This window comes from Narcine bancroftii, chromosome 1, assembly GCF_036971445.1.
Source record: "Narcine bancroftii isolate sNarBan1 chromosome 1, sNarBan1.hap1, whole genome shotgun sequence".
Lineage (NCBI taxonomy): Eukaryota > Metazoa > Chordata > Chondrichthyes > Torpediniformes > Narcinidae > Narcine > Narcine bancroftii.
In genome coordinates this window covers 26,336,436-26,361,215 of record NC_091469.1, presented here as the reverse complement: position 1 = coordinate 26,361,215, position 24,780 = coordinate 26,336,436, and the positions used below count along the sequence as shown (strand labels likewise).

Sequence of the window (24,780 nt, the reverse complement as noted above, 5' to 3'; positions counted from 1 at the left end):
GGGTTATGCGTAATTGCATAGAAATGGAGACTAAATGTGCCATTTAGAGCAGCTTTCACAAAAAAATTGTAAAATATTTTCCACGTGGAAAACTTAGTAACTGATTTTTAGAATTGTTTAGGGTAGACATATGTGGATAAACAATAAGTCCTACAATGAATGAAAGGGATCTGCCACAGCAAATTTCTTGTGCTGTTGTTTGCAAAATCAGCATGTTCTAAATATTCCTAAATCAGCCAGAGTTGGTCTAAATGCGTTTCAGTTGTTTTGGGCTTTCTTCATCTGCAGTCTTCTTCTCACTGTCAAGGATGTCAGATAACATGAACAAACCACAATAGCATAGAAATATTTCCATTATCTAGTGCTAAGCAGAAAAATGCAAGTGTTACAGGGTTTACTCCTACCTCTATTTATGCTAATACTGTACGTTCTTTTTTCCCATTTTTTTCTTCTCCTGCCTCTGCACTAGCTTAAAATTTGATGTGTCTGAAGAATATCATTACTGACAAAAGTTTATTGATCTGAATCTAACTGCTTCTCTCTATTTCAGAATGCAATCATCCAGAATTATTCTTATTTTGATATACAATCATAAAGCTTGGGAACTTTAGAGTGGGCTAATCTCTTCTCTGAATTCTGTGCTTCCTCAACACAACTGTGGAGTAAGTACCCTGGAATAGATCTCCAGCAACCCAATCTTTTGCCTATCTGATTTCCCATGCCTTAGAAACTATGCAAGATTTAGTTACTACTTTTGTGGGTAAGTGAACATTTAAGGCACAAGGGTCTACAGATTCTGATCTGGAGCAAAATACAACCTGCTGGAGAAACTCAGCAGGTTGAGCAGCATCAGCGGGAGAAAAAGAATTATTGATGTTTTGAGTCAGAACCCTTCATCAAGACACAAGGGAGTCGTGAAGGGTTCTGACCCAAACTGTTAACAATTCTCCCACTAATACTGCTCAAGATTGACCACTTAGTTTTTCCTGAACATTTAGCTGACAAAATTGATCACTTAGCTGTAATCTTGCATTCTACTACTGTGCAGTGCAGTGCACTTGAACTTTGCAGAATTTAAGGGAACGTGATTAGGCACCAGCAAAGCAAGTTATCTCTATTGGTGAGTCTAACCAAAAATCAAATCTTTATAATAACCACAGAATTTACCCACTAGTATTACATGGATGGCCAGAGGGCGGTGTATGCAGAAAAGTCATTGCACACTCACCTCTTTAGTTCACAAGACTATATGCACTAGTCAACCTCAAAACTGCCCTCAATGACAAAAAATAAATTCTAACAGATTTTGCAGCAATTTAGACTACTTTCTGCAGCCTTAAAGGATCCATGAGGGTGACTAATCTAAATTTGGCTGCTCTTCCCCAGTATAATAGTACAATGCACTTTTAGAAATAAAATGTCCATCAATTTGATCGGCACCAATAATACAGGGAATCTACATTACCCCACACGATGTGATGTCAAAGGCAAAACTTAACTACAGCCAAGCTCAGGCAAGTAACCAAGTACTAGAGGAGGCAACCAACCTGCTCCCAACATCACAGACGGATTGCTGGTGTTGGTACAGCTAGTGATAGCAGCAATTACCACTGATCCATGGCACAACTCATATTCCTCTGTGTTGTATTGAAATGTTATTCTGTCATTTTGACGAATTGATGGAATCTGAAATCCTTTAAATCCTTGCTAAAATTGAGTGACAGAGAGAGAGAAAAGACAAAAGACAAAGAAACCTCAGTTTCATGACAATTCTTCAAACTTGATTTTCCATTTAAACTTTCACAGGGATATGGTTACATTTAAGGAAATAAGAAAATACTGTGGGAGCATTTATAATAGTCATTTCATAGCACATCTCCTATTTTGAAGAACTAATTGATAAAAAGAACATACAAAACCCCTATCAGATAGAAACAGTATCTTAATTCCCTTCAGCACATTTAGCTTCTCATGATCAAAGATGTGTTTCTTTGATTTAAACAGGCAGCTTTCCTGAAAGTCAGAAATAGTCAACAACAAACCTTGCACACAAACGTGGTAGCGTTCTTACCAAATAAAGGCAGCATGGGTCAAGCACAATTGTTAAAGGAAAATATAATGTTTATTTTCTTGCATTAGGTAGGAGGAAATGAGAAATCTTTCAGTGTTTGGGTGTTAAATATGCATTCTCTGTAAAATTATAGATTGTACAAATTTGCAAGATGTTTAAGGATTATCCACATATATTAATTCAACCATCCATAAAATTTTACAGCATGGAAACAGGCCATTCAGCCCAAATGCATTCCAGAAAGTGTTTCCTGATGGATTGGAATTGGACAGGGTTCATCGAGCGTTAAGAAGAAAACCTTTTCTTGGACAACCTCCATGAGCAGTTTTAATTAGATGCTTAAGATATCAAGATCAGGAGACGATTTTGTGTCTTGCGGTGGAGAAAGCCCAAATTGATCAGAATCTAATAATGGTTCAAGGTAGTAGAGTTTTCTTTTATGCGGATTTAAGTCAGGAGGTTATACATGGATGTAAGGAGTTTAATCAAGCTAACTTGGTGTTGTGGAAAAAGGGTTTTAGGTCAACATTTAGATATCCTGCTGTTCTAAAAGTGTTCTTTGGGCCATCTCAATTTCAATTTTTTGAGAAAGCTCAAGATGCCTTAACTTTTGCTAATTCTTTACCAGATAATTAGCTGAGTTTTGGTCTTTCCAAGAAACCAGCAATCAACTTTCCTAAAGTCAAGAATGGAAATGACAGTGAACTGCAGAAGATGGAGATGCTACAGCGGAAGACATTATAAAGCAGTTTGGACAATAAACATTTTTTTATTTTCTTTTAGAAGTCCCACCAGGGAGAGGCAGATGACCTGCTGAATTCAAGGTCATCTGCCGCAAGTGGTATCGACCACATCTGGTCGACGGGGGGGGGGGGGTACTGCTTAGCAGTTTGGGGGCGGGAGGAGGGGAATTTTTGTGATTGTATTTGATTGTTAAGTTAGTAAGTGGGGGGGGGGTTTGTTGTTTTTTCTTTCTTTCTTTTTTTGGGGATTTTTATTAGTTTAGAGGGGGAGCTGGTTTAATTGTAAGAGTAAATTTTGTTAAGTGCCACTCTATAGGTGATAATGAATAATTTGACTTTTGCAACATTTAATGTTAAGGGGTTAAATCATCCGATAAAATGGAAACGTGTATTGGATTATATTAAAAAGTTGAAGGTGGATGTAGCATTTTTGCAAGAAACTCACTTAACTGAGAAGGAACATTTGAAATGGAAAAGAGATTGGATAGGACATGTGATTGCTTCATCTTTTAATTCTAAGGCCAGATGAATAGCCTTTTTGATAAATAAGAAAGTACTGTTTATTTTGGATTCCTTTTTTTCGATAATGCGGGTAGGATTTTGGTGGTGAACTATAAAAAATTTTCGGAAGCCTGGACTTTGACGAATGTTTATGAACCGAATGAGGATGATGAAGTATTTATTACAGATACTTTTTTAAAATTTGAACCAATCGAATGGAAATATCTTTGTGGGAGGGGACTTTAATTGTTGTCTACATCCTTTGTTGGATAAATTTCCAAAGACTTTGAAGAGAACTAAAATGGCAAAGAGAATTATTGAGGTAATGAAGAATTTAAATTTGGTGGAAATATGGAGAAAATTGAACTCTACTGATAAAGATTACTCCTTTCATTCGGCACGGCATAATTCATTTTCTAGAATTGGTTTATTTTTAGTTTCAGCTCAATTGCAATAGAGTATAAAAGTAGAACATTGTCTGATCATTCGTTGTTGTTGGTTTCTTGGTTGGGTACTGAGAAGGCAAGAAATACTTATCGTTGGAGATTTAATGAGATGTTATTAAAAAGATCTGAGTTTATTAAATATATTAGGGAACAAATTATTATTTTATTTACAAACAAATCAGGATTCAGTTCAAAGTAAATTTGTTTTATGGAATGCTTTAAAAGCATATTTGAGAGGTAAGATCATTAGTTATACAGCTAGAATTAAAAAACATTATTTGATTGAAAGTCAAAATTCGGAAAAAGAAATTGAAAAGTTAGAAAAAGAATTTCAGAAGAATTCTACTGAAGATAATAAGATCCATTTATCTAAATTAAAATTATGATATAATATATTGCAATCATATAAATATGAAAAAAATGATTCAAAGATCAAAACACCGTTATTATGAGTTAGGTGAAAGAGCACAAGGTTTTAGCTTGGCAATTAAAAGCGGAACAAGCATCAAGAACAATTAAGACATTAGGAAAGATTTGGAGATTACTTATAAACCTTAGGAAATTAATGAGGAATTTTTTAGATTTTATAATGAACTTTATACATCTGAAAGTAGACAAAATACTGAGCAAACTGATTCGTTCTTGGCTAATTTAAATTTGCCATCATTGACTGGGAAAGATATTAATGATTTAGATTGCCCTTTTATGGAATTGGAATTAAAGGAAGCATTGCAATCAATGTCGGGAGGAAAATCCCTGGGTGAAGATGGATTTACAGTAGAATTTTATAAAGAATTTAATGATTTGTTGTTTCCAGTTTAAATGGAAAGTTTTGAAGCAGGCAACTGAGATGGGTTCATTTCCAGAATCGTTTGAGGGCGTTGATTACTGTTATTCCAAAGAAAGATAGAAATCCATTAAAAGTGTCTTCTTATCGACCAATATTGTTATTAAATGTAGATTATAAAATTGTTGCAAAAGTATTAGCTAACAGATTGGCTAATTATTTGCCAAAATTAGTACATGTTGACCAAGCTGGATTTATAAAAGGTCGATATTCAGTTGATAATGTCACTAAATTGATTTCTATAATTAATGTTGCTAGACAACAAGCTAATCAACCAATGAGAGTGGCATTAGATGTGGAAAATGGTTTTGATAGGGTTGAGTGGAAATTTTTATTTAAGGTTTTGGAAAAGTTTCAATTTGGACCGACCTTTACTACTTGGGTTAAAGCTTGATATACTAATCCTACAGCACAAATAATGATGAATGGTCTGATTTCATCGGCTTTAACATTATCTCGATCAACTAGGCAAGGTTGTCCTCTTTCCACAGCGCTGTTTGCATTGGTAATAGAACCTTTAGCTCAAGCTGTTAGGCAAAATTTGGATATTAAATTATTAAAGTAGGTGAACAAGAATATAAGATTAATTTGTTTGCTGATGATGTTTTAATATATCTAACATATCCTAAAGAATCCTTGAGGATGCTGCAAAATTTATTATATCAATATGGCATACTGTCAGGTTATAAGGTTAACTGGGAGAAGAGTGAAATATTGCCAATATCAAATGAGGATTATTTAGATTGTAGACAGATTACTAAATTTAAATGGTCTGATAAGATTAAATATTTAGGAGTTATAGTTAATAAAGATTATCAGGACTTGTATATTTTGAATTATATGCTTTTGTAGAATAAGATTAAAATTGATTTATAGAAATGGAAAGATTTGCCATTAACTTTAATTGGGAGAGTAAATTGTATAAAAATGAATATTCATCCTCGTATGCAATATCTTTTTCAATCTATTCCATGTGTGACTCCGAAGAAATTTTTTAAAGAATTAAATAAAGTAATTCGATTATTTTTATGGATGGGTAAATTATCTAGGGTCTCTATGCATAAATTAACATGACGGTATGAATCGGGAGGACTTCAACTACCAAATTTTCAAAATTATTAAGAAGCGGCACAGTTGAAATTCATTAATAGGTTGTTTAATGTTCAACAATCACTGGCCTGGGCAAAAGTTGAATTGGATCAAATTTTCGAAAAAATCAAATGGAATCCTTTATTGTTACAAAAATATAATTTACCAGTATTAAGACATATACTGGATATTTGGTATAAGCAGGATCAGCTTATAGGTTCTAAAGGGAAAATTTCAATTAAATCACCGTTGTATCAGAATAAATTAATTCCGTTTTCTTTGGATAATCCTTAATTGAATAAATGGAAATTGAAAGGAATTAGTATTGTACAAGATTGTTTTGAGGCGGGTAAATTTTCTACATTTAATAGATTACAAGAGAAATTTGGTATTTCTGCAAATTCTATTTTTGCTTATTATCAAGTTTGGGATTTTTTTGCGAATACAATTTGGTAAGAAATTAACTTTACCAAGTCAATCTAAGTTTGAGATTTTAATGGTTGGCAAGGAAACAAAAGGATTTATATTGGATATGTATAAGTTGTTGCAAGAAAAGATGGATAAAGTTGGGTTAGATAGGTTAAAAGAGAAATGGGAGAAAGATTTAGATATTGAATTGTCTTGGGAGGAATGGTTAAATATGTGTATGGATAGTGTTACAAAATTAATTAATGTGAGATTATAGTATGGTTAATTATAATTTTATTCATCAATTATATTTGACTCCTGAGAAGTTGAAGAAATATGGATTTAGTCCAACAGATTTATGTTTTAGATGTGGAGAAAAGACAGGTACTTTTGTGCATTGTGTATGAACATGCAAGAAAGTTAAACTTTTTTGGGAAAAAGTTATTAAATTTTTGAGAGATTTATTTAAAATCGATTTGCAAATGGATTCAATGATGTGTTTACTGGGTTATATAAATGCTGTTACTTTGGGATTGAACAATTGGCATTTTTGTGGTTAGGGTTAGCGGTTGCAAGAAAATGTACAGCGATAACTTGGAAAAATGATGTGGAATTGAATATACAAAGATGGCATAACGAATTGCAATTGTGTTTATATTTGCAAAAAATAACTTACAATTTGTGAAATAATTATTCTTTTTTTATTAAAATGTGGAGTTTATATTTGGATTCTATGGTTATTGATCTTAAGTAAGAGTTATGAAAAGAGTTGGCACGTTGATTACATAATTTTAAATGTACAATTTTTTTTAAGGCTCCGAGGGGTGAGGGAGGGAGTTAAGATGATGTAGTTAGTTGAGGGAGGGAGGGGTGTGGGGGGGGTTAATTATCATTATTATTATTTTTTATATTTTTCTTCCTTTTTTATATATCTGTATTTGTATCTTGTATTGTCTTTTTTTGTAATATTTTGTAAAATTCTTAAATAAAATTTTCAAAAAAACATTTAAAAAGACAAAAGACAGTGCAAAATGTAAAATAATTTTTTTTAAATCAATATAGTCGTCTTCAATTTTGAAAAGTTCACTTTAATCAAGTAATTCCCATAACTTACAAAATTTAAATTCAAACCCACTGGCATTGTAACAGCATTGCACTAGATGCTATGCTATCCATGCCACTGTCAAAATTAACCCTCTCCCCCAAGTTTACAGGTAAAACCTTAGTAATATATTTAATACTAATAAAGATAAAGACTCTTACTAGGCAGAGATAGGGAGACACTTTGGGAGATTCACCCTTGCTGCATCGACCGGTTCTTCATCCTGGTGTCCAAGTCATATCCTTAGTGCAACCCAACTCACCTCCATGCCAGTGTCCCGGTCAGACCCTCTGCACAACCTGACTTACCTCCACACAAGTGTCCTGATCAGGCCTTAAGCGCAACCCAACTCACCTCCATACCAGTGCCCCTGTCAGCCCATGGGCACAACCCAACTCACCTCCATGCAAATATCCCGGTCAGGCCCCTGACGCAACTTACTCACGCTGGCAACCTGACTCACCTCCATGCAAGTGGCAACAGCAAAAAGAGTGCTCTTGAATTGAGAGGCATTGCCCATTCAGTGAGGCCAGCCTGTGCATGTCCAGTGAAGTCTCAGTGCTCCCCACAGGGTCCATCCACCCACTCTTATTTATTTAAATCTATTGGAGTGACATGAATGGTGTAGCATTTAGCGCAACACCTTTACAGTGCCATTGATCGAGACCGGACCTAGGTTTGAATCCTGTGCTGTCTGAAGGGAGTTTGTACGTTCTCCCTGTGTCTGCATGGGTTTTCTTCAGTTTCCTCCACACTTCATAAAACGTGCCAAGGTGAAGGTTAATGGGGTGTAAAATAAGCGTCACGGACTCATAGGGCTGAATTGGCCTTTTATATTGCTACAAGTTTTAAAAATTTTTAAATATATTTATTTATTCCTTCCTCTTTTTGCCAGTTATTTGAATGCTTGATAATGGAGATTTTTACTGTAATTTTAAGACTTTTGTCTCTAATATCTCAGCCAATTTATTTCACACATTGATATCTTGCAAAATAAAATGCTTATATATCCCAAAATTTCTCAGTCAGCTCATTTATTAAGAATATCAAGTTTTTTTTTAATTAACATTTCATGGGGTGTGGCAAGATGGCGTAGAGTCTAGACGTGCAATCTCGACCTCTCGGGCCAGACTTTTAAATACCTGTTTTTTAACTCTTTGTTTTCAAGTTTAAACTTTTAAAATTTTAGTTTATAGTATTAAGGAATTATTATGGCCACTAATGGTAAAAAGACTAAACCTCAAGTTCAAAATAAGTTACATTTTTGAAGTGCTGAAGATTTGGGGCCTAGACGACTTGATACAGCCCCAGGCTCAATCTTTTCATTGCCTAAATCCCAAAGATCGCCTGTGGGGGCTAAAAAAATACCTATTGCTCATCAAATGAAGGATGGTGCTGGAATTACCCATTCTCCGGAAGAAGGTGTGTGTTCCCAAGAAGTGGACCCTGATTTGGAAAGCCTTTTGATTTCAATGGAGGGAGCACGCAGGAAGACAACTCCATTTTTGGAAATGCATCAGGTAGCACTTCAATCTGAAGAAATAGTTTTTCTTCGCGAGTTGATGAGAAAATAACGAGATACGGGGGGAGACCAGCGGCGACCCCCTGAGGAAGTCGGGGTGCCGTCGCTGGGAGTCCAGACCTGCAGTAAAACTTTTAAAATACCTTCTGTTGAGTTGCAGCAGGAGCTGCAGTTACCTTGTTCTGCCACTATATCAGAGAGAGCAGAGCTGAGATTTACCAATTCACAGTGTATGCAATTAAATGTAGTTATTCAAGCTGTTATAAAACCTTTGTTGACATCTCAAATGAATGAAATGGTTCAAATGAATGCTGGTATAAGTTCAGACTTAAATATGGTTAAGACACGTGTGGATGCATCTTATAAAGAATTTTTAAAACTTCAGACTGCTTTTTTGGACTGTAAGCAAGTGACTTCTAACAGAAAAAGTGTTGAAGGTGGAAAAATCAGTAATTGAATTGGGAGATCGTGAGAAGGAGCTAGAAAGAAAAATAGATTATTTGGAAAATCAAAGCAGAAGGAATAATGTGAAAATTGTTGGTTTGCCAGAAGGTACAGAAGGACAAGACCCTCTTCGTTTTTTTTAAAGAATGGATTCCGCAAATATTAGGGCAAGAATTTTTCTCTGGGGGACTGGCACTGGAAAGAGCCCATAGAGCTTTAAGAAGAATACCCTCAGCTAGTCAACCACTGAGTCCGGTAATAATTCGATGTTGAGTTATTTGGATAGAGAAGCAATACTTCGACTAGCAGTACAAAATGCGAGACGACAAACTCCATTATTGATTCAGAATAGCAGAGTCTTTTTTTATCCTGATCTGAGTGAAGATGTCATTCAACGTCGACATCGATTCAATCCAGTTAAAGAAGTTTTGTGGGGTAAAGGTGATAAGTCTACTTTTCGTTACCCTGCAGTATTGAAGGTGTTTTACGGAGACTATCAATTTCGGTTTTTTGAGACTGATCATGAAGCAATGATTTTTGCTGATTCATCGCCAGATATAAGAGGACAAAGACGTAGTCCACCATTATCTCCCAAAGAAAAATTTGGTAGCTCTGGAGGAGTCACGTGATGGAGTAGTGGTCGGACGGTGAACTCCAGCCCTCTCCAGAAAAGTCGGAAAAAATAAAGTAAAATACAAAGGCACAAAAATAAAAATGAAAGTAAAGTGAGTATAAAGGTGGAAAGAAGATGGCGACGAAAAAAGGAAAATCGAAACCAACGGTAAGAAGAGAGGAAGAGAAGACAACGGAAGAAGGAGAAGGCCTTACCTGTTCGAAGAGGCCCGCGGTGGAGAGAGAAACCCGCTCCCTCAGGTCGGTAGAAAGTGGACTACAAAAATGGCTCGCTGAGCCGAGTAAAAGTGCGCAACCGCGCATGCAAAAAAACACACCGATGGGAGGGGTGACCAGCTGGGGAGTCGATCTCCACAGCCGGCAACGACAGCTGCAGAACAGCAGCAGCAAGAGGAGAACATAGAAGACAACGAAAACAAGAAAGAAGAGAAGAAAAGGACAACAAAGAAACAACAGATGGCCAACCCAGAGGAAGAAGAAGAGGAAGAGGAAGAGTACAGTGAAATAGAAGAAGAAGGGAAAGGCAAGACAAAGGATATACTTTCTCTTATTAAAGAATACATGGAGTCATTTAAAGAATGGCAAGCGCAAGAATTTAATGATTTAAGAAGAAGAATAAACAATACAGAAGAGAAAATGAATAAAATAGATATGACCTTATCAGAAATGGGAAAAAGAATGGACAAGGTGGAAGAACGAGAAGCAGCAGTAGAAATGGAGGTAGAGGACTTAAAAAAGAAATTAGAGGAATCTAATAAAAAAGTTAAAGAGACACAAGAGCTGTTAGCTCAGAAAATAGATATAATGGAAAATTATAACAGAAGAAATAACATAAAGATAGTGGGCCTTAAGGAAGATGAAGAAGGCAAGAATATGAGAGAGTTTATAAAAGATTGGATCCCCAGGATCCTAGGATGTCCAGAACTACAGCAAGAAATGGAAATAGAAAGGGCACATAGAGCTTTGGCCTTTAAACCACAACCACAACAAAAGCCAAGATCTATTTTAGTAAAATTCCTAAGATATACTACAAGAGAAAAGGTACTGGAGAAAACAATGGAAAAAGTAAGAGAGGACAACAAGCCACTGGAGTACAAAGGGCAAAAAATCTTCATTTATCCAGATATAAGTTTTGAACTCCTGAAGAAGAGAAAGGAGTTCAATGCAGCAAAGGCGATTTTATGGAAGAAAGGGTATAAATTTATAATAAAGCATCCAGCGGTATTGAAAATATTTATTCCAGGACAGCAAAACAGACTATTCTCGGATCCAGAGGAAGCACGAAAATTTGCAGAACAATTACAAAATAGACTGAGAGATGAAGACGTGTAACGAGAGTACAAAAGACTGCGAACTAAAAAGACACATAAGTTTTGAACTCCTGAAGAAGAGGAAGGAGTTCAATACAGCGAAAACGATCTTATGGAAAAAAACTATTCTCGGATCCAGAGGAAGCAAGGAAATTTGCAGAACAACGACAAAACAAGCAGAGAGATGAAGACATGTAATAAGAGTAAAAATGACCACGATTTATGTGTATGTGGGTAAAGAGGTATATGTGTGTATATGTATACTGTGCATACATGAATGTATCCGTATTTAGAGGAAAATATAGAGAGTATAGACAAGAATTAATATAAGGGAAGGAAATGGAATAGAGGGAATAAGGAGGGAATTAAAAGAGTGACCTTTGTTACATATGAAAAGTGAAATCTTTTCTGGGGGGGGCTGGGTGGGGAGGAGTTACAGTCACTGCAAAATCAGCTGACGCTTGCGAGTGAATTCACAAATCCAAATGGAGAGGGGAGATGTGGTTGTCCGACAAAGGATAAAGGACAACTCAGGAGGGGAAGGGGAGATTGGGGCTAAAGAAGTTTTAAATAGGAGAATAAGGAAAATGTTGGATGTTTTAGGAATGTTGTCTTATAAAGGGTTCAAAACAAGAAAACAGAAATGGATAAGAAGGAAAGGTAATGATGGAGAAACGGAAAGGGAAGATAAACAAAGTATAAAATGGCTACGTTGAACTATATGACTTTAAATATTAATGGAATACATAACCAAATTAAAAGGAAGAAACTGCTAAATTTACTGAAAAAAGAAAAAATTGATATAGCATTTGTGCAAGAAACACATTTAACTGAATTGGAGCACAAGAAATTAAAGAGAGATTGGGTAGGACACGTAACAGCAGCATCGTATAATTCAAAAGCAAGAGGAGTAGCTATATTAATTAGTAAAAATGTGCCATTTAAAATAGAAGAGGAAATAATAGATCCAGCAGGGAGATATGTAATGATAAAATGTCAGATATATTCGGAGTTTTGGAATCTACTCAATGTATATTCACCTAACGAAGAAGCTCAAAAGTTTATGCAAGATATCTTTTTGAAGATAGCAGATACGCAAGGGAACATATTAATAGGAGGGGATTTCAACCTGAATTTGGATTCAAATATGGACAAAACTGGGAAAAAAATTAACAGAAAGAACAAAGTAACCAAATTTATAATTAAATCGATGGAAGAAATGCAACTTTTGGATATATGGAGGAAACAACACCCAAAGGAAAAAGAATATTCATATTACTCGGCTAGACATAAAACATACTCAAGAATAGACCTATTTTTGTTATCAGCCCGTATGCAAGATAGAGTAAGAAAAACAGAATATAAAGCTAGAATACTATCGGACCATTCACCCTTAATATTCACAATAAAGTTAGAGGACATCCCTCCAAGAATGTATGTTTTTTCTTTGCAGTCTTTGGCTTGGCTTTGCGGACGAAGATTTATGGAGGGGGTAAAAAGTCCACGTCAGCTGCAGGCTCGTTTGTGGCTGACAAGTCCGATGCGGGACAGGCAGACACGATTGCAGCGGTTGCAAGGGAAAATTGGTTGGTTGGGGTTGGGTGTTGGGTTTTTCCTCCTTTGCCTTTTGTCAGTGAGGTGGGCTCTGCGGTCTTCTTCAAAGGAGGTTGCTGCCCGCCAAACTGTGAGGCGCCAAGATGCACGGTTTGAGGCGTTATCAGCCCACTGGCGGTGGTCAATTTGGCAGGCACCAAGAGATTTCTTTAGGCAGTCCTTGTACCTTTTCTTTGGTGCACCTCTGTCACGGTGGCCAGTGGAGAGCTCGCCATATAACACGATCTTGGGAAGGCGATGGTCCTCCATTCTGGAGACGTGACCCATCCAGCGCAGCTGGATCTTCAGCAGCGTGGACTCGATGCTGTCGACCTCTGCCATCTCGAGTACTTCGACGTTAGGGGTGTAAGCGCTCCAATGGATGTTGAGGATGGAGCGGAGACAACGCTGGTGGAAGCGTTCTAGGAGCCGTAGGTGGTGCCGGTAGAGGACCCATGATTCAGAGCCGAACAGGAGTGTGGGTATGACAACGGCTCTGTATACGCTTATCTTTGTGAGGTTTTTCAGTTGGTTGTTTTTCCAGACTCTTTTGTGTAGTCTTCCAAAGGCGCTATTTACCTTGGCGAGTCTGTTGTCTATCTCATTGTCGATCCTTGCATCTGATGAAATGGTGCAGCCGAGATAGGTAAACTGGTTGACCGTTTTGAGTTTTGTGTGCCCGATGGAGATGTGGGGGGGCTGGTAGTCATGGTGGGGAGCTGGCTGATGGAGGACCTCAGTTTTCTTCAGGCTGACTTCCAGGCCAAACATTTTGGCAGTTTCCGCAAAGCAGGACGTCAAGCGCTGAAGAGCTGGCTCTGAATGGGCAACTAAAGCGGCATCATCTGCAAAGAGTAGTTCACGGACAAGTTTCTCTTGTGTCTTGGTGTGAGCTTGCAGGCGCCTCAGATTGAAGAGACTGCCATCCGTGCGGTACCGGATGTAAACAGCGTCTTCATTGTTGGGGTCTTTCATGGCTTGGTTCAGCATCATGCTGAAGAAGATTGAAAAGAGGGTTGGTGCGAGAACACAGCCTTGCTTCACGCCATTGTTAATGGAGAAGGGTTCAGAGAGCTCATTGCTGTATCTGACCCGACCTTGTTGGTTTTCGTGCAGTTGGATAATCATGTTGAGGAACTTTGGGGGACATCCGATGCGCTCTAGTATTTGCCAAAGCCCTTTCCTGCTCACGGTGTCGAAGGCTTTGGTGAGGTCAACAAAGGTGATGTAGAGTCCTTTGTTTTGTTCTCTGCACTTTTCTTGGAGCTGTCTGAGGGCAAAGACCATGTCAGTGGTTCCTCTGTTTGCGCGAAAGCCGCACTGTGATTCTGGGAGAATATTCTCGGCAACACTAGGTATTATTCTATTTAGTAGAATCCTAGCGAAGATTTTGCCTGCAATGGAGAGCAACGTGATTCCCCTGTAGTTTGAGCAGTCTGATTTCTCGCCTTTGTTTTTGTACAGGGTGATGATGGTGGCATCACGAAGATCCTGAGGCAGTTTACCTTGGTCCCAACAAAGCTTGAAAAACTCATGCAGTTTGGCATGCAGAGTTTTGCCGCCAGCCTTCCAGACTTCTGGGGGGATTCCATCCATACCTGCTGCTTTGCCACTTTTCAGTTGTTCGATTGCCTTATATGTCTCATCCAGGGTGGGAACCTCATCCAGCTCTAGCCTTAGGGGCTGTTGAGGGAGCTGGAGCAGGGCGGAATCTTGGACTGAGCGGTTGGCACTGAAAAGAGATTGGAAGTGTTCTGACCATCGGTTGAGGATGGAGATCTTGTCGCTGAGGAGGACTTTGCCGTCTGAGCTGCGCAGCGGGCTTTGGACTTGGGGTGAGGGGCCGTACACAGCCTTTAGAGCCTCGTAGAAACCCCTGAAGTCGCCAATGTCCGCGCTGAGCTGGGTTCGTTTGGCGAGGCTAGTCCACCACTCATTTTGGATCTCCCGGAGTTTGCGCTGAAGATGGCTGCATGCGCGACGGAAGGCTTGTTTCTTCTCTGGACAGGACGGCTTTGTAAGGTGAGCCTGGTGGGCAGCTCGCTTCTTTGCCAGCAGCTCCTGGATTTCCTGGCTGTTTTTGTCAAACCAGTCCTTGTTTTTCCTGGAGGAGAAGCCCAGTACCTCTTCAGTGGATTGCAGTATGGTAGTCTTCAACTGATCCCAGAGGGTTTCAGGGGACGGGTCCGTGAGGCGGGTTGCATCGTCGAGCTTTGCTTTGAGGTTTGCCTGGAAGTTTCCTCTCGCTTCGTCTGACTGCAGGTTTCCAACATTGAACCTCTTTCTGGGGGCTTTATTGTTCCTGGGCTTTGGTTTGAAGTGAAGGTTGAGCTTGCAGCGAACCAGCCGGTGGTCAGTGTGGCATTCCGCGCTAGGCATGACCCTGGTGTGGAGCACATCTCGTTTGTCACTTTCTCGCACCAGGATGTAGTCCAGGAGGTGCCAGTGTTTGGATCGGGGATGCATCCAGGTGGTCTTAAGGCTGTCCCTCTGCTGAAAAAGGGTGTTTGTAATGACAAGCCGCTGTTCTGCGCAGAGCTCCAACAGGAGGCGCCCATTGTCGTTGCACTTGCCGACGCCATGCTTGCCCAGGATTCCTGGCCAGGTTTCTGAGTCTTTGCCGACACGAGCGTTGAAGTCGCCCAGGATGACAACCTTGTCGGCTGTAGGGGTACGTTGGATGAGGTTGCGCAGGTCGGTGTAGAACTTGTTCTTTTCTGCTGGTTCCGCCTGGAGGGTTGGAGCATAGACACTGATGAGGGTGATGTGACGCTTGTTTTGAAGTGGGAGTCGCATGGACATGATTCGGTCCGAGAGGCCTGTCGGAAGGTTTTCGAGTTTGGAGGCAATGAAGCTCTTGACCACGAAGCCGACACCAGATAGGCGTCGTTCATCCGAAGGCTTGCCAGACCAGTAGAGTGTGTAGCCCGCGCCGCGTTCTTGGAGACTGCCTACATCTGCCAGGCGGACTTCACTGAGAGCGGCTATGTCGATGTCAAGTCTGAGGAGTTCATGTGCAATGAGGGCAGACCGACGTTCAGGTCGGTGGCTGTCAGCCTTGTCTAGCATGGTTCTGATGTTACAGCATGCTAGCTTGAGTTTGTGAGCATCTTTTGAGGGGGAGGACGTGGAGGGGGAGGACGTGGAGGGGGAGGACGTGGAGGGGGAGGACGTGGAGGGGAGGACGTGGAGGGGGAGGACGTGGAGGGGGAGGACGTGGAGGGGGAGGACGTGGAGGGGGAGGACGTGGAGGGGGAGGACGTGGAGGGGGAGGACGTGGAGGGGGAGGACGTGGAGGGGGAGGACGTGGAGGGGAGGACGTGGAGGGGGAGGACGTGGAGGGGGAGGACGTGGAGGGGGAGGACGTGGAGGGGGAGGACGTGGAGGGGGAGGACGTGGAGGGGGAGGACGTGGAGGGGGAGGACGTGGACCTGTCCTCGGGCCTGCGCAAAGGAGCTTTTAGGTGGAGTGCAGTGTGCGCAGTACTGGCCCCACCCTTTACACCCATGGTTCGTGTGCCGTGGCCAAGCAAGCTGGGACGTGGCAGCGAGGTCCTTGGGTCGTAGGTTTTATATCGGAGTGGCCTTCTCCTATGCAGGTTTCTTACCCGGGCTGGAGGGGCCTGCCTCCCCTCCTAGGTCGGTCCATACTGCCCGGACCGGGGCCGAGGCCGCCGCAGCTCACCCTGTGCCTGGACTGGGGCCGCCGCCTCCCACTCTCTGCCCGGATCGGGGCCTTCGCCTGCCCCACTCGACCGAGGCCTGGGCCGCCGTCTCCCCCTTGCTCCTGCCCGGATCGGGGCCGCCACCGTCTACCCTTCGCCCGGACCGGGGCCGGGGCCGCTGCTGCTCTCCCTGTGCCCGGACTGGGGCCGCCGCCTCCCACTCCCTGTCCGGACCGGGGTCTCCGCCTGCCTCACTCGACCGAGGCCGGGGCCGCCGCCTCCCCCTTGCTCCTGCCCGTATCGGGGCCGCCGCCGTCTACCCTTCGCCCGGACCGGGGCCGCTGCTGCTCTCCCTGTGCCTGGACTGGGGCCGCCGCCTCCAACTCTCTGCCCGTATCGGGGCCTCCGCCTGCCTCACACGACCGAGGCCGGGGCCGCCGTCTCCCCCTTGCTCCTGCCCGTACAAGAATGTATAGATGGAGATTAAACCCCATGTTACTTAAAAGGCAGGATTTTAGAGAATTTATTGAAAGACAAATTAAAATGTATTTTGAAATAAATACGAAATCAGTGAAAGATAAGTTTATACTATGGGACGCAATGAAAGCATTCATTAGAGGGCAAATAATAAGTTATGTAACCAAGATGAAAAACGACTATAATCAGGAACCAGAGAAGTTGGAAAGGGAAATAGTAAATATAGAAAAAGAATTAGCAAAGAAGGAAGACACAACTAAAAGAAGAGAATTGGCGGATAAAAAAATAAAATATGAAACACTACAAACATATAAGGTGGAGAAGAATATAATGAAGACAAAACAGAAATACTATGAACTAGGTGAAAAAACGCACAAAATCCTAGCATGGCAGAAAGAACAAGCTAAGACAGTTTAGACAGAACAAGCTAAGAAAATGGTATTGGCATCAAGGAAAAAAGACAATCAAATTACATATAATCCAAAAGAAATTAAGGAAAACTTTAGAGAATTCTATGAACAATTATACCGAACTGAAAACGAAGGGATAGAAGGGAAAATAGATGAATTTCTAACTAAAATTGAACTACCAAAACTACAAATAGAGGAACAAAATAAATTAACAGAGCCATTTGGAATAGTAGAAATACAAGAGATAATAAAAAAATTACCAAATAATAAGACACCAGGAGAGGATGGATTCCCAATAGAATGCTATAAAAAATTTAAAGACTTATTAATTCCGCCCCTCCTGGAAGTAATCAACCAGATTGATAAAACACAAAGCTTACCAGATTCATGTAAAACAGCAATAATTACAGTAATACTAAAGCAAGGGAGAGATCCACTCACACCAGCGTCATATAGACCAATATCTTTACTTAACACAGATTATAAGATAATAGCTAAACTATTAGCAAACAGATTAGCAGAGTATGTACCGAAAATGGTAAATCTAGACCAAACTGGATTTATCAAAAAAAGACGCACAACAGACAATATTTGTAAATTTATTAACTTAATTCATGCAGTAGAAGGGAATAAAGCGCCAACAGTAGCAGTTGCTTTAGACGCAGAGAAGGCCTTTGACAGAGTAGAATGGAATTATTTGTTCAAAGTATTAAAAAAATTCAGTTTACCGGAGAAGTATATTAATTGGATTAAAGCATTATATAAGGGACCATTAGCGAAAGTGACAGTAAATGGACATGTATCAAAGCAATTTAACTTAAGCAGGTCAACACGGCAGGGATGCCCACTTTATTGTTTGCGTTAGCTATAGAACCACTAGCAGAATTGATAAGAACAGAAAATAATATAAAAGGGATAAAAATAAAAGACAAGGAATATAAAATCAGTTTATTTGCGGATGATGTTATAGTATACTTCACAGAACCAGAACTATCAATAAAAGAATTATATAAGAAATTGAAGGAATATGGAGAAGTGTCGGGTTACAAGATCAACCTAAATAAAAGTGAAGCAATGCCTATGAATAATGCGGATTTCTCAAAATTTAAGAAGGAATCACCATTTAGATGGCAAATGCAAGCAATAAGATACCTAGGTGTACAAATAAATAAAAATCTCGGCCAACTATATAAACTCAATTATTATCCACTAATGAAAAAATTACAGGACGATTTAGAGCATTGGAAAGATTTACCACTAACACTAATAGGAAGGATAAACTGTATTAAAATGAACATTTTTCCAAGGATATTATACCTATTTCAAGCATTGCCAATACAACTGACAGAGAAATTCTTCAAGGAGTTAAAGAAAATAATAAGGAAATTTTTATGGAAAGGGGGGAAACCGAGGATAGCACTAGATAAATTAACAGAATGGTATAAACAAGGAGGCTTACAACTCCAAACTTTAAAAATTATTATAGAGCCGCACAATTAAGATACCTATCAGACTTTTATCAAACAAGGGAAAAGCCAGATTGGACCAGATTAGAATTAGATAAAATAGGGGAAAAGATACCTGAACACATATTATATAAATGGGATGAAAAATTGGTACAACATAGAAGTTCTCCAGTATTACATCATCTACTCAATATTTGGAAGAAGATTCATGTAGAAAGAAATAAAACAAATTATCAATTACCAAAACTAATAGTGACGCAAAACAAGTGCCTCCCTTTTACAATAGATAACCTTTCCTTTAGAGAATGGGAGAAAAAAGGGATTAAAAGAATAGAAAATTGTTTTTCAGGAAATAGATTATTATCCTTTGAACAAATGAAAGATAAATACAATATAACTCAAGATACAGTGCTGGCATATTACCAATTGAGATCCTACTTGAAGGATAAATTAGGAAGCAGTTTGAGTTTGCCAGAGGGAAGTAACTTTGAATATGTGATTACAGATACAATGATAATCAAAAGATTTATAACAAATATGTATATTAAACTGCAAGAAAAGGAGAATGAGGAAACAAATGGTAAAACTAAATAAAAATGGGAACAAGATTTAAATATAAAGATAAAAAAGGAAACATGGGAGAAGTTATGCTCTGGAACGATGAGAAATACAATAAATACGAGGTTACGTATGATACAATATAACTGGATACACAGGCTATACATTACACCTCAGAAGTTAAATAAATGGGACTCAACAGTATCTGATAGATGTTTTCGATGTAAAAAAGAAATGGGAACAACAATTCATGCAATCTGGACGTGAGAAAGTAGAAAAATTTTGGGAAGATCTAAATCAGATATTAAATAAAATAACAGAAAACAATATACCAAAGAATCCAGAGATCTTCCTCCTAAGTAACATAAAAAACAAAGAATTTGGAATTGATTTGGAGGATGAACAAAAAAGATTTGTTAAGATAGCTCTAGCCGTAGCAAAAAAAATGTATTATGTCAACCTGGAAATTGGAAGATAATTTGAAAATACAACAATGGTATATAGAAATGAATAAATGTATTCCATTGTAAAAAATAACATATAGTTTAAGAAATAATATTGAAATATTTGAACAAATATGGGAGCCTTACATGAAAAACAATAGCGAAAACCTACCGTGGACAATCACTACCTAAGTTAACGGAAGGAAAAGGAAATGAAAAGAATGGACTCAGTGGAATTTCTGGTGTATTTTTATTGAATGACAACATTGTCTGACTGGTTTAATGTATCCTAGATTTTGTACCTTAAATGGACGGGAGGGGGGAGGTAGGGAGGGTGGGATGGGAGGAGGGAGGGGGGGGAGAAAATGGCACTGTATATGTGTGAAAAGGAAAAAGTGTGTATCATGGTTAATGTGATTTATGGTGTGAAAAATAAAAAATTGAAAAGAAAAAAAAAAGAAAAATTTGGTAGCTCTGGAAATGGAATAAATGGCAAAAATGGGAAAAACAGGAATGGAAAGAGTCTACCTCCTTCCGAAATGGGATCTTCGAGATTGGAATCTTCTGGATGAAAAGAAGAATTTTCTTATTCTATTTTTTCTTTTGTTCACTGTTTGACCTACTGAGTTTCTACAGCATTGAGTTTTTGCACTACTTTGCCTGCTGAGATTCCCCAGCATTGAATTTTTACACAGGTTGACCTGCTGAGTTCTCCTTGAGCTCTGTAGATGTTCAAGTCAAGTCCAGTGTACTGCCATCCCCTCCAAAGACTCCATCCACATCTCTTCACTGCCTGGGAAAGGCAGCCAACACTTCCTCAGGAGTTTGCGGAGGAGCTAGTGGAGTTGTTCAAGTGAACCGGTACGGACTTGAAGGGCCGACATGGCCTGTTTCCGTGCTGTAAACAGTTATATGGTTATTATGATACTTTGATGTTACTGATTGTTTGGCTGGGGAGGGAGAGATCTGAACTAAGTTCTTTACTAGTCATCAGTCACTGCTGGGTGACCGACACCCAATTTTTGTTTAGGGGATTACTGCCTTTTGGTGGTTTTTTTTGGTGGGGGGGGGGGGTTTCCTTTTTTTTTCTTTGTTTTTTTTATTTTTATTTTTTAGTTTTTAAGTTGTGATTTTTTTTGTTATTGGAGGGCCTATATACGTTGATTTGAGTATTTATATAAAGATATTATTGGTATTTAGTAATAATAGTAGATATGTCAAAGTTGAGGTTTGCTACTTTTAATGTTTGAGGATTAAATAGTCCGATTAAACGTAAGTGAGTCTTGTCATATATTAAGAAAATGAAAATTGATATTGCCTTTTTGCAAGAAACACATTTGAATGTGAAGGAAAGCGTGAAATTAAAAAGGGATTGGGTTGGGCATGTATATTCTTCATTTAATTCTAGAGCTAAAGGTGTAGCAATTTTGATACATAAAATTTTATCTTTTGAATTACAATCAATGGAGGAAAAGGCAGGATTAAATTGAACTGTAAGATTTTTAGTGAATTTTGGACTTTACTTAATATTTATGCTCCAAATGCAGGTTTATTTCGGATGCATTTTTATGTTTGGGTCAAGCTAATGATAATATTTTAGTTGGTGCTGATTTTAATTGTGTTTTGGAACCTTTATTAGATAAATCTCTGAAAAAAGTTAAAAAATCCAAGATGGCAATCCAGGTCCAAGCGTTGAAGAAAGATCTTATAATACTTTGCAATCTTATCAATTTGAATGTGTGATTAATAGGACTAAACAACGGTATTACGAATGGGGAGAGAAAGCACATAAGGTATTGGCGTGGCAATTAAAGAAAGAACAGATATCGAGGACTATTAATGCTGTTAGACAGAATTCTCTTATTACTTATAAACCTCGTGAGATTAATGATGAATTTTATTCATTTTATATAAAGTTATATACATCGGAAAGAAAACAGGAAACTGGATCGATTGATATTTTTTTAAAATCACAGTTGAATTTACCAATATTAGAGGATGGAGATATACAGGAGTTAGATGAACCATTTACTGATTCGGAAATTAAAATGGCTATGCTGGAAATGCTGAACGGTAAATTGCCTGGTGATGATGGATTTTCGGTTGAATTTTATAAAATTTTAAATGATAATTTATCTACAGTGTTTAGGGATGTATTACGTCAAGTTGGAGAACATTATGATTTACCTGAGTCTTGTTCTAGTGCTTTAATTACAGTAATTTCTAAAAAAGATAGAGATCCTTTGAAAGTATCTTCATATAGACCAATTTCGTTGTTAAATGTAGATTATAAAATAATAGCTAAAATATTAGCGAATTGATTGGCTAAATTTTTACCAAAGTTGATTCACATTGATCAAACAGGTTTTATAAAGAATAGAAATGCTTCAGATAACATTTTGCACGAGATTAGTTTGATTAATAGATTTCGAGAATCTTTAGATCACCCGATGGTGATATCCTTAGATGCAAAAAAAAAGCATGTGATAGAGTTGAATGAAATTTTTTGTTTAAAGTTTTGGAGACATTTAAGTTTGGTCCTTCTTTTATTGGTTGGATTAGGGCTCTATATAGTAAACCAGTAGCTAGAGTATTGATGACTGGATGGGTTAGAATCTTTTAAGTTAATTCGATCAACTCATCAAGGTTGTCCTTTTTCACCAGCTTTGTTTGCATTAGTGATTGAACCTTTAGCAAAGTTGATAAGACAAAATACACAGATACAAGGTATGAAAGTTTTAGATGAGGAGTATAAAATTAATTTATTTGCTGATGATGTATTTAACAAACCCAGCTCAGTCACTTTTGCACTTGAAGGAGTGTTTAATACAATATGGATGTCTTTCTGGATATAAAGTTAATTGGAACAAAAGTGAAATATTACCGGTAAGTGAAGGAGATTATTCAATTTATAAGAATGTTATTAATTTGAAATGGACTGATTGAATTAAATATCTGGGTATAATTTTGAATGTTAATTATCAATCTTTATATAAATTAAATTATGTTCCGTTAATGAAAAAAATTAAAACTGATTTGATTAAATGGAAAGATTTACCTATTAATTTAATGAGAAGGATAAATACAATTAAGATGAATATTTTTCCGCGTATGCAATATTTGTTTCAATCTATTCCGTATTTACTTGATAAAAATTTTTTTTCGAGATTTAAATAAAATGGTTAGGGAGTTTTTATGGAGGGGTAAATTTTCAAGAGTAGCTTTGAATAAATTAACTTGGAAATATGAGTTAGGGGGACTATGTTTACCACATTTTCAAAATTATTATAAGGCAGCCCAACTTAAATTTATTAGTTCATTGATGGATTTGGTACAGCCTCCTAGTTGGGCTAAAATTGAGATGGCAAGTATTTCTGAATTTGAAATACATCAATTTTTGTTTAGGTGGAATATAAATTTGTTACAACAACATAATGTTCCTATACTAAAACATTTAATGAAGTTATGAATAAAGAAAAATAAAAATATAGATTCTAGGGGTAAATTATTGGCTTTGACTCTGTTGTATAATAATTAACTCATTTCTTTTTCAATACATAATCGAAATTTATTGCATTGGAGATTTAAAGGTGTGAAAAATTTGGGAGATTGTTTTAAAGAGGGTAAGTTTTCATCTTTTAATCAGATGAGGGAAGATTTTGGTATTGATAAGAATTCTTTATTTCTTTATTATCAAATTCGATCTTTGGTAAAATGTATGCTTGGTAGAGATATGACTATACCTAAAATGACTAAATTTGAGACTTCTCTTATGAAGGTACCAGAGAAGGGTTATATTTCATTTATGTATCAAATATTACAGGATGGTATGGATAAAAATGGTTGAGATAGGTCTAAACGTAAATGGGAAGCGGATATTGGTTTTACTTTTTCTGAAATGGATTGGTTAGATATTTGTTATGATAGTGTAACTAGATTGTCCCGCATCGGACTTGTCAGCCACAAATGAGCCTGCAGCTGACGTGGACTTTTTTTACCCCCTCCATAAATCTTCGTCCGCGAAGCCAAGCCAAAGAAAGAAACTAGATTGATAAATGCACGTTATGCAATGATTAATTACAATTTTTTACATCAATTATATTTGACACCTGAAAAATTAAAAAAATATGGTTTTAAATCAGATATGTGTTTTAGATGTGGTGATATGGTTGGAACTTTTTTTCATGCTATTTGGTCATGTATACATATACAATCTTTTTGGAAGAAAATTCAATTGTTTTTAGAATATCTGTATAAGATTAAAATAGTTTTAGATCCAACAGTACTTTTATTGGGTAGTTTACAATCTCTGAAAGGCTTGGGATTAGATAAGTTTCAGCTTGCTTTTGTATATTTAGCTTTATCCGTAGCGAAAAAATATTGCTAGTACGTGGAAAGAAACAAATATGATTGATATTAATAGATGGCATAATGAGATGAAATATTGTTTAATAATGGAAAAAATTACGTATGTTTCGCATGATAATTATAATTTTTTTATTAATAAGTGGCTGTTATACTCAGAATATTTACATTTCAATTTATATTGATTAGATTTTAATATGTATATTTAACTTTTTTTTAAATATTTTTTCTTTTTTATGGCTCTCTTTAGGAGAGTTGGCTGAAGGGGGTGTTCTTTTTTTTCTATATATAAAAAAATGTTCATGTTCATAAATTGCTGTATATGTCATATATTATTTGTTTTTTGAATGAATAAATAAAGTTTAAAAAAAAATAACATTTCATTTTTGCAACATTTCTACTTGGTAGAGGGATTAATAATGCCCAAGACACTGGGAAATAATGTTCATAGCTCAGTTGCAACACTCTTCAGGTGAGAAGTCAGGGGATATTATACACAAGACTATCACAAAATCTATTTGCCTTGATTTCATACCCTTTCCAGGTTGTACTATATTTTTTTTAAACAAATATCGTAGGCATTTTGATGCCATCAACAAACCTACCCACTATCTGTGCAGTTTCTGAATAGAGACCAGAGGCACTTCAACTTGGTACTTTCCTTAAAAAGGAATGCATTGATTCCAAC

At 37.8% G+C, this 24,780-nt stretch overlaps 1 protein-coding gene across 3 annotated transcripts in view; it reads right to left on the bottom strand.

The window, feature by feature from the left end:
* Positions 1-24,780, bottom strand: part of aco1 (aconitase 1, soluble) — a 134,103-nt gene that overhangs the window by 20,356 nt on the left and 88,967 nt on the right. For all 3 annotated transcript variants that reach the window (XR_011353040.1, XM_069922881.1, XM_069922883.1), the window contains exon 11: positions 1,548-1,707. Coding sequence is in view for 2 of the 3 variants with exons in the window: in XM_069922881.1 (XP_069778982.1) it covers positions 1,548-1,707 (160 nt within the window). In the remaining variant the exon portion in view is untranslated. The remainder of the gene's footprint in view (positions 1-1,547; positions 1,708-24,780) is intronic.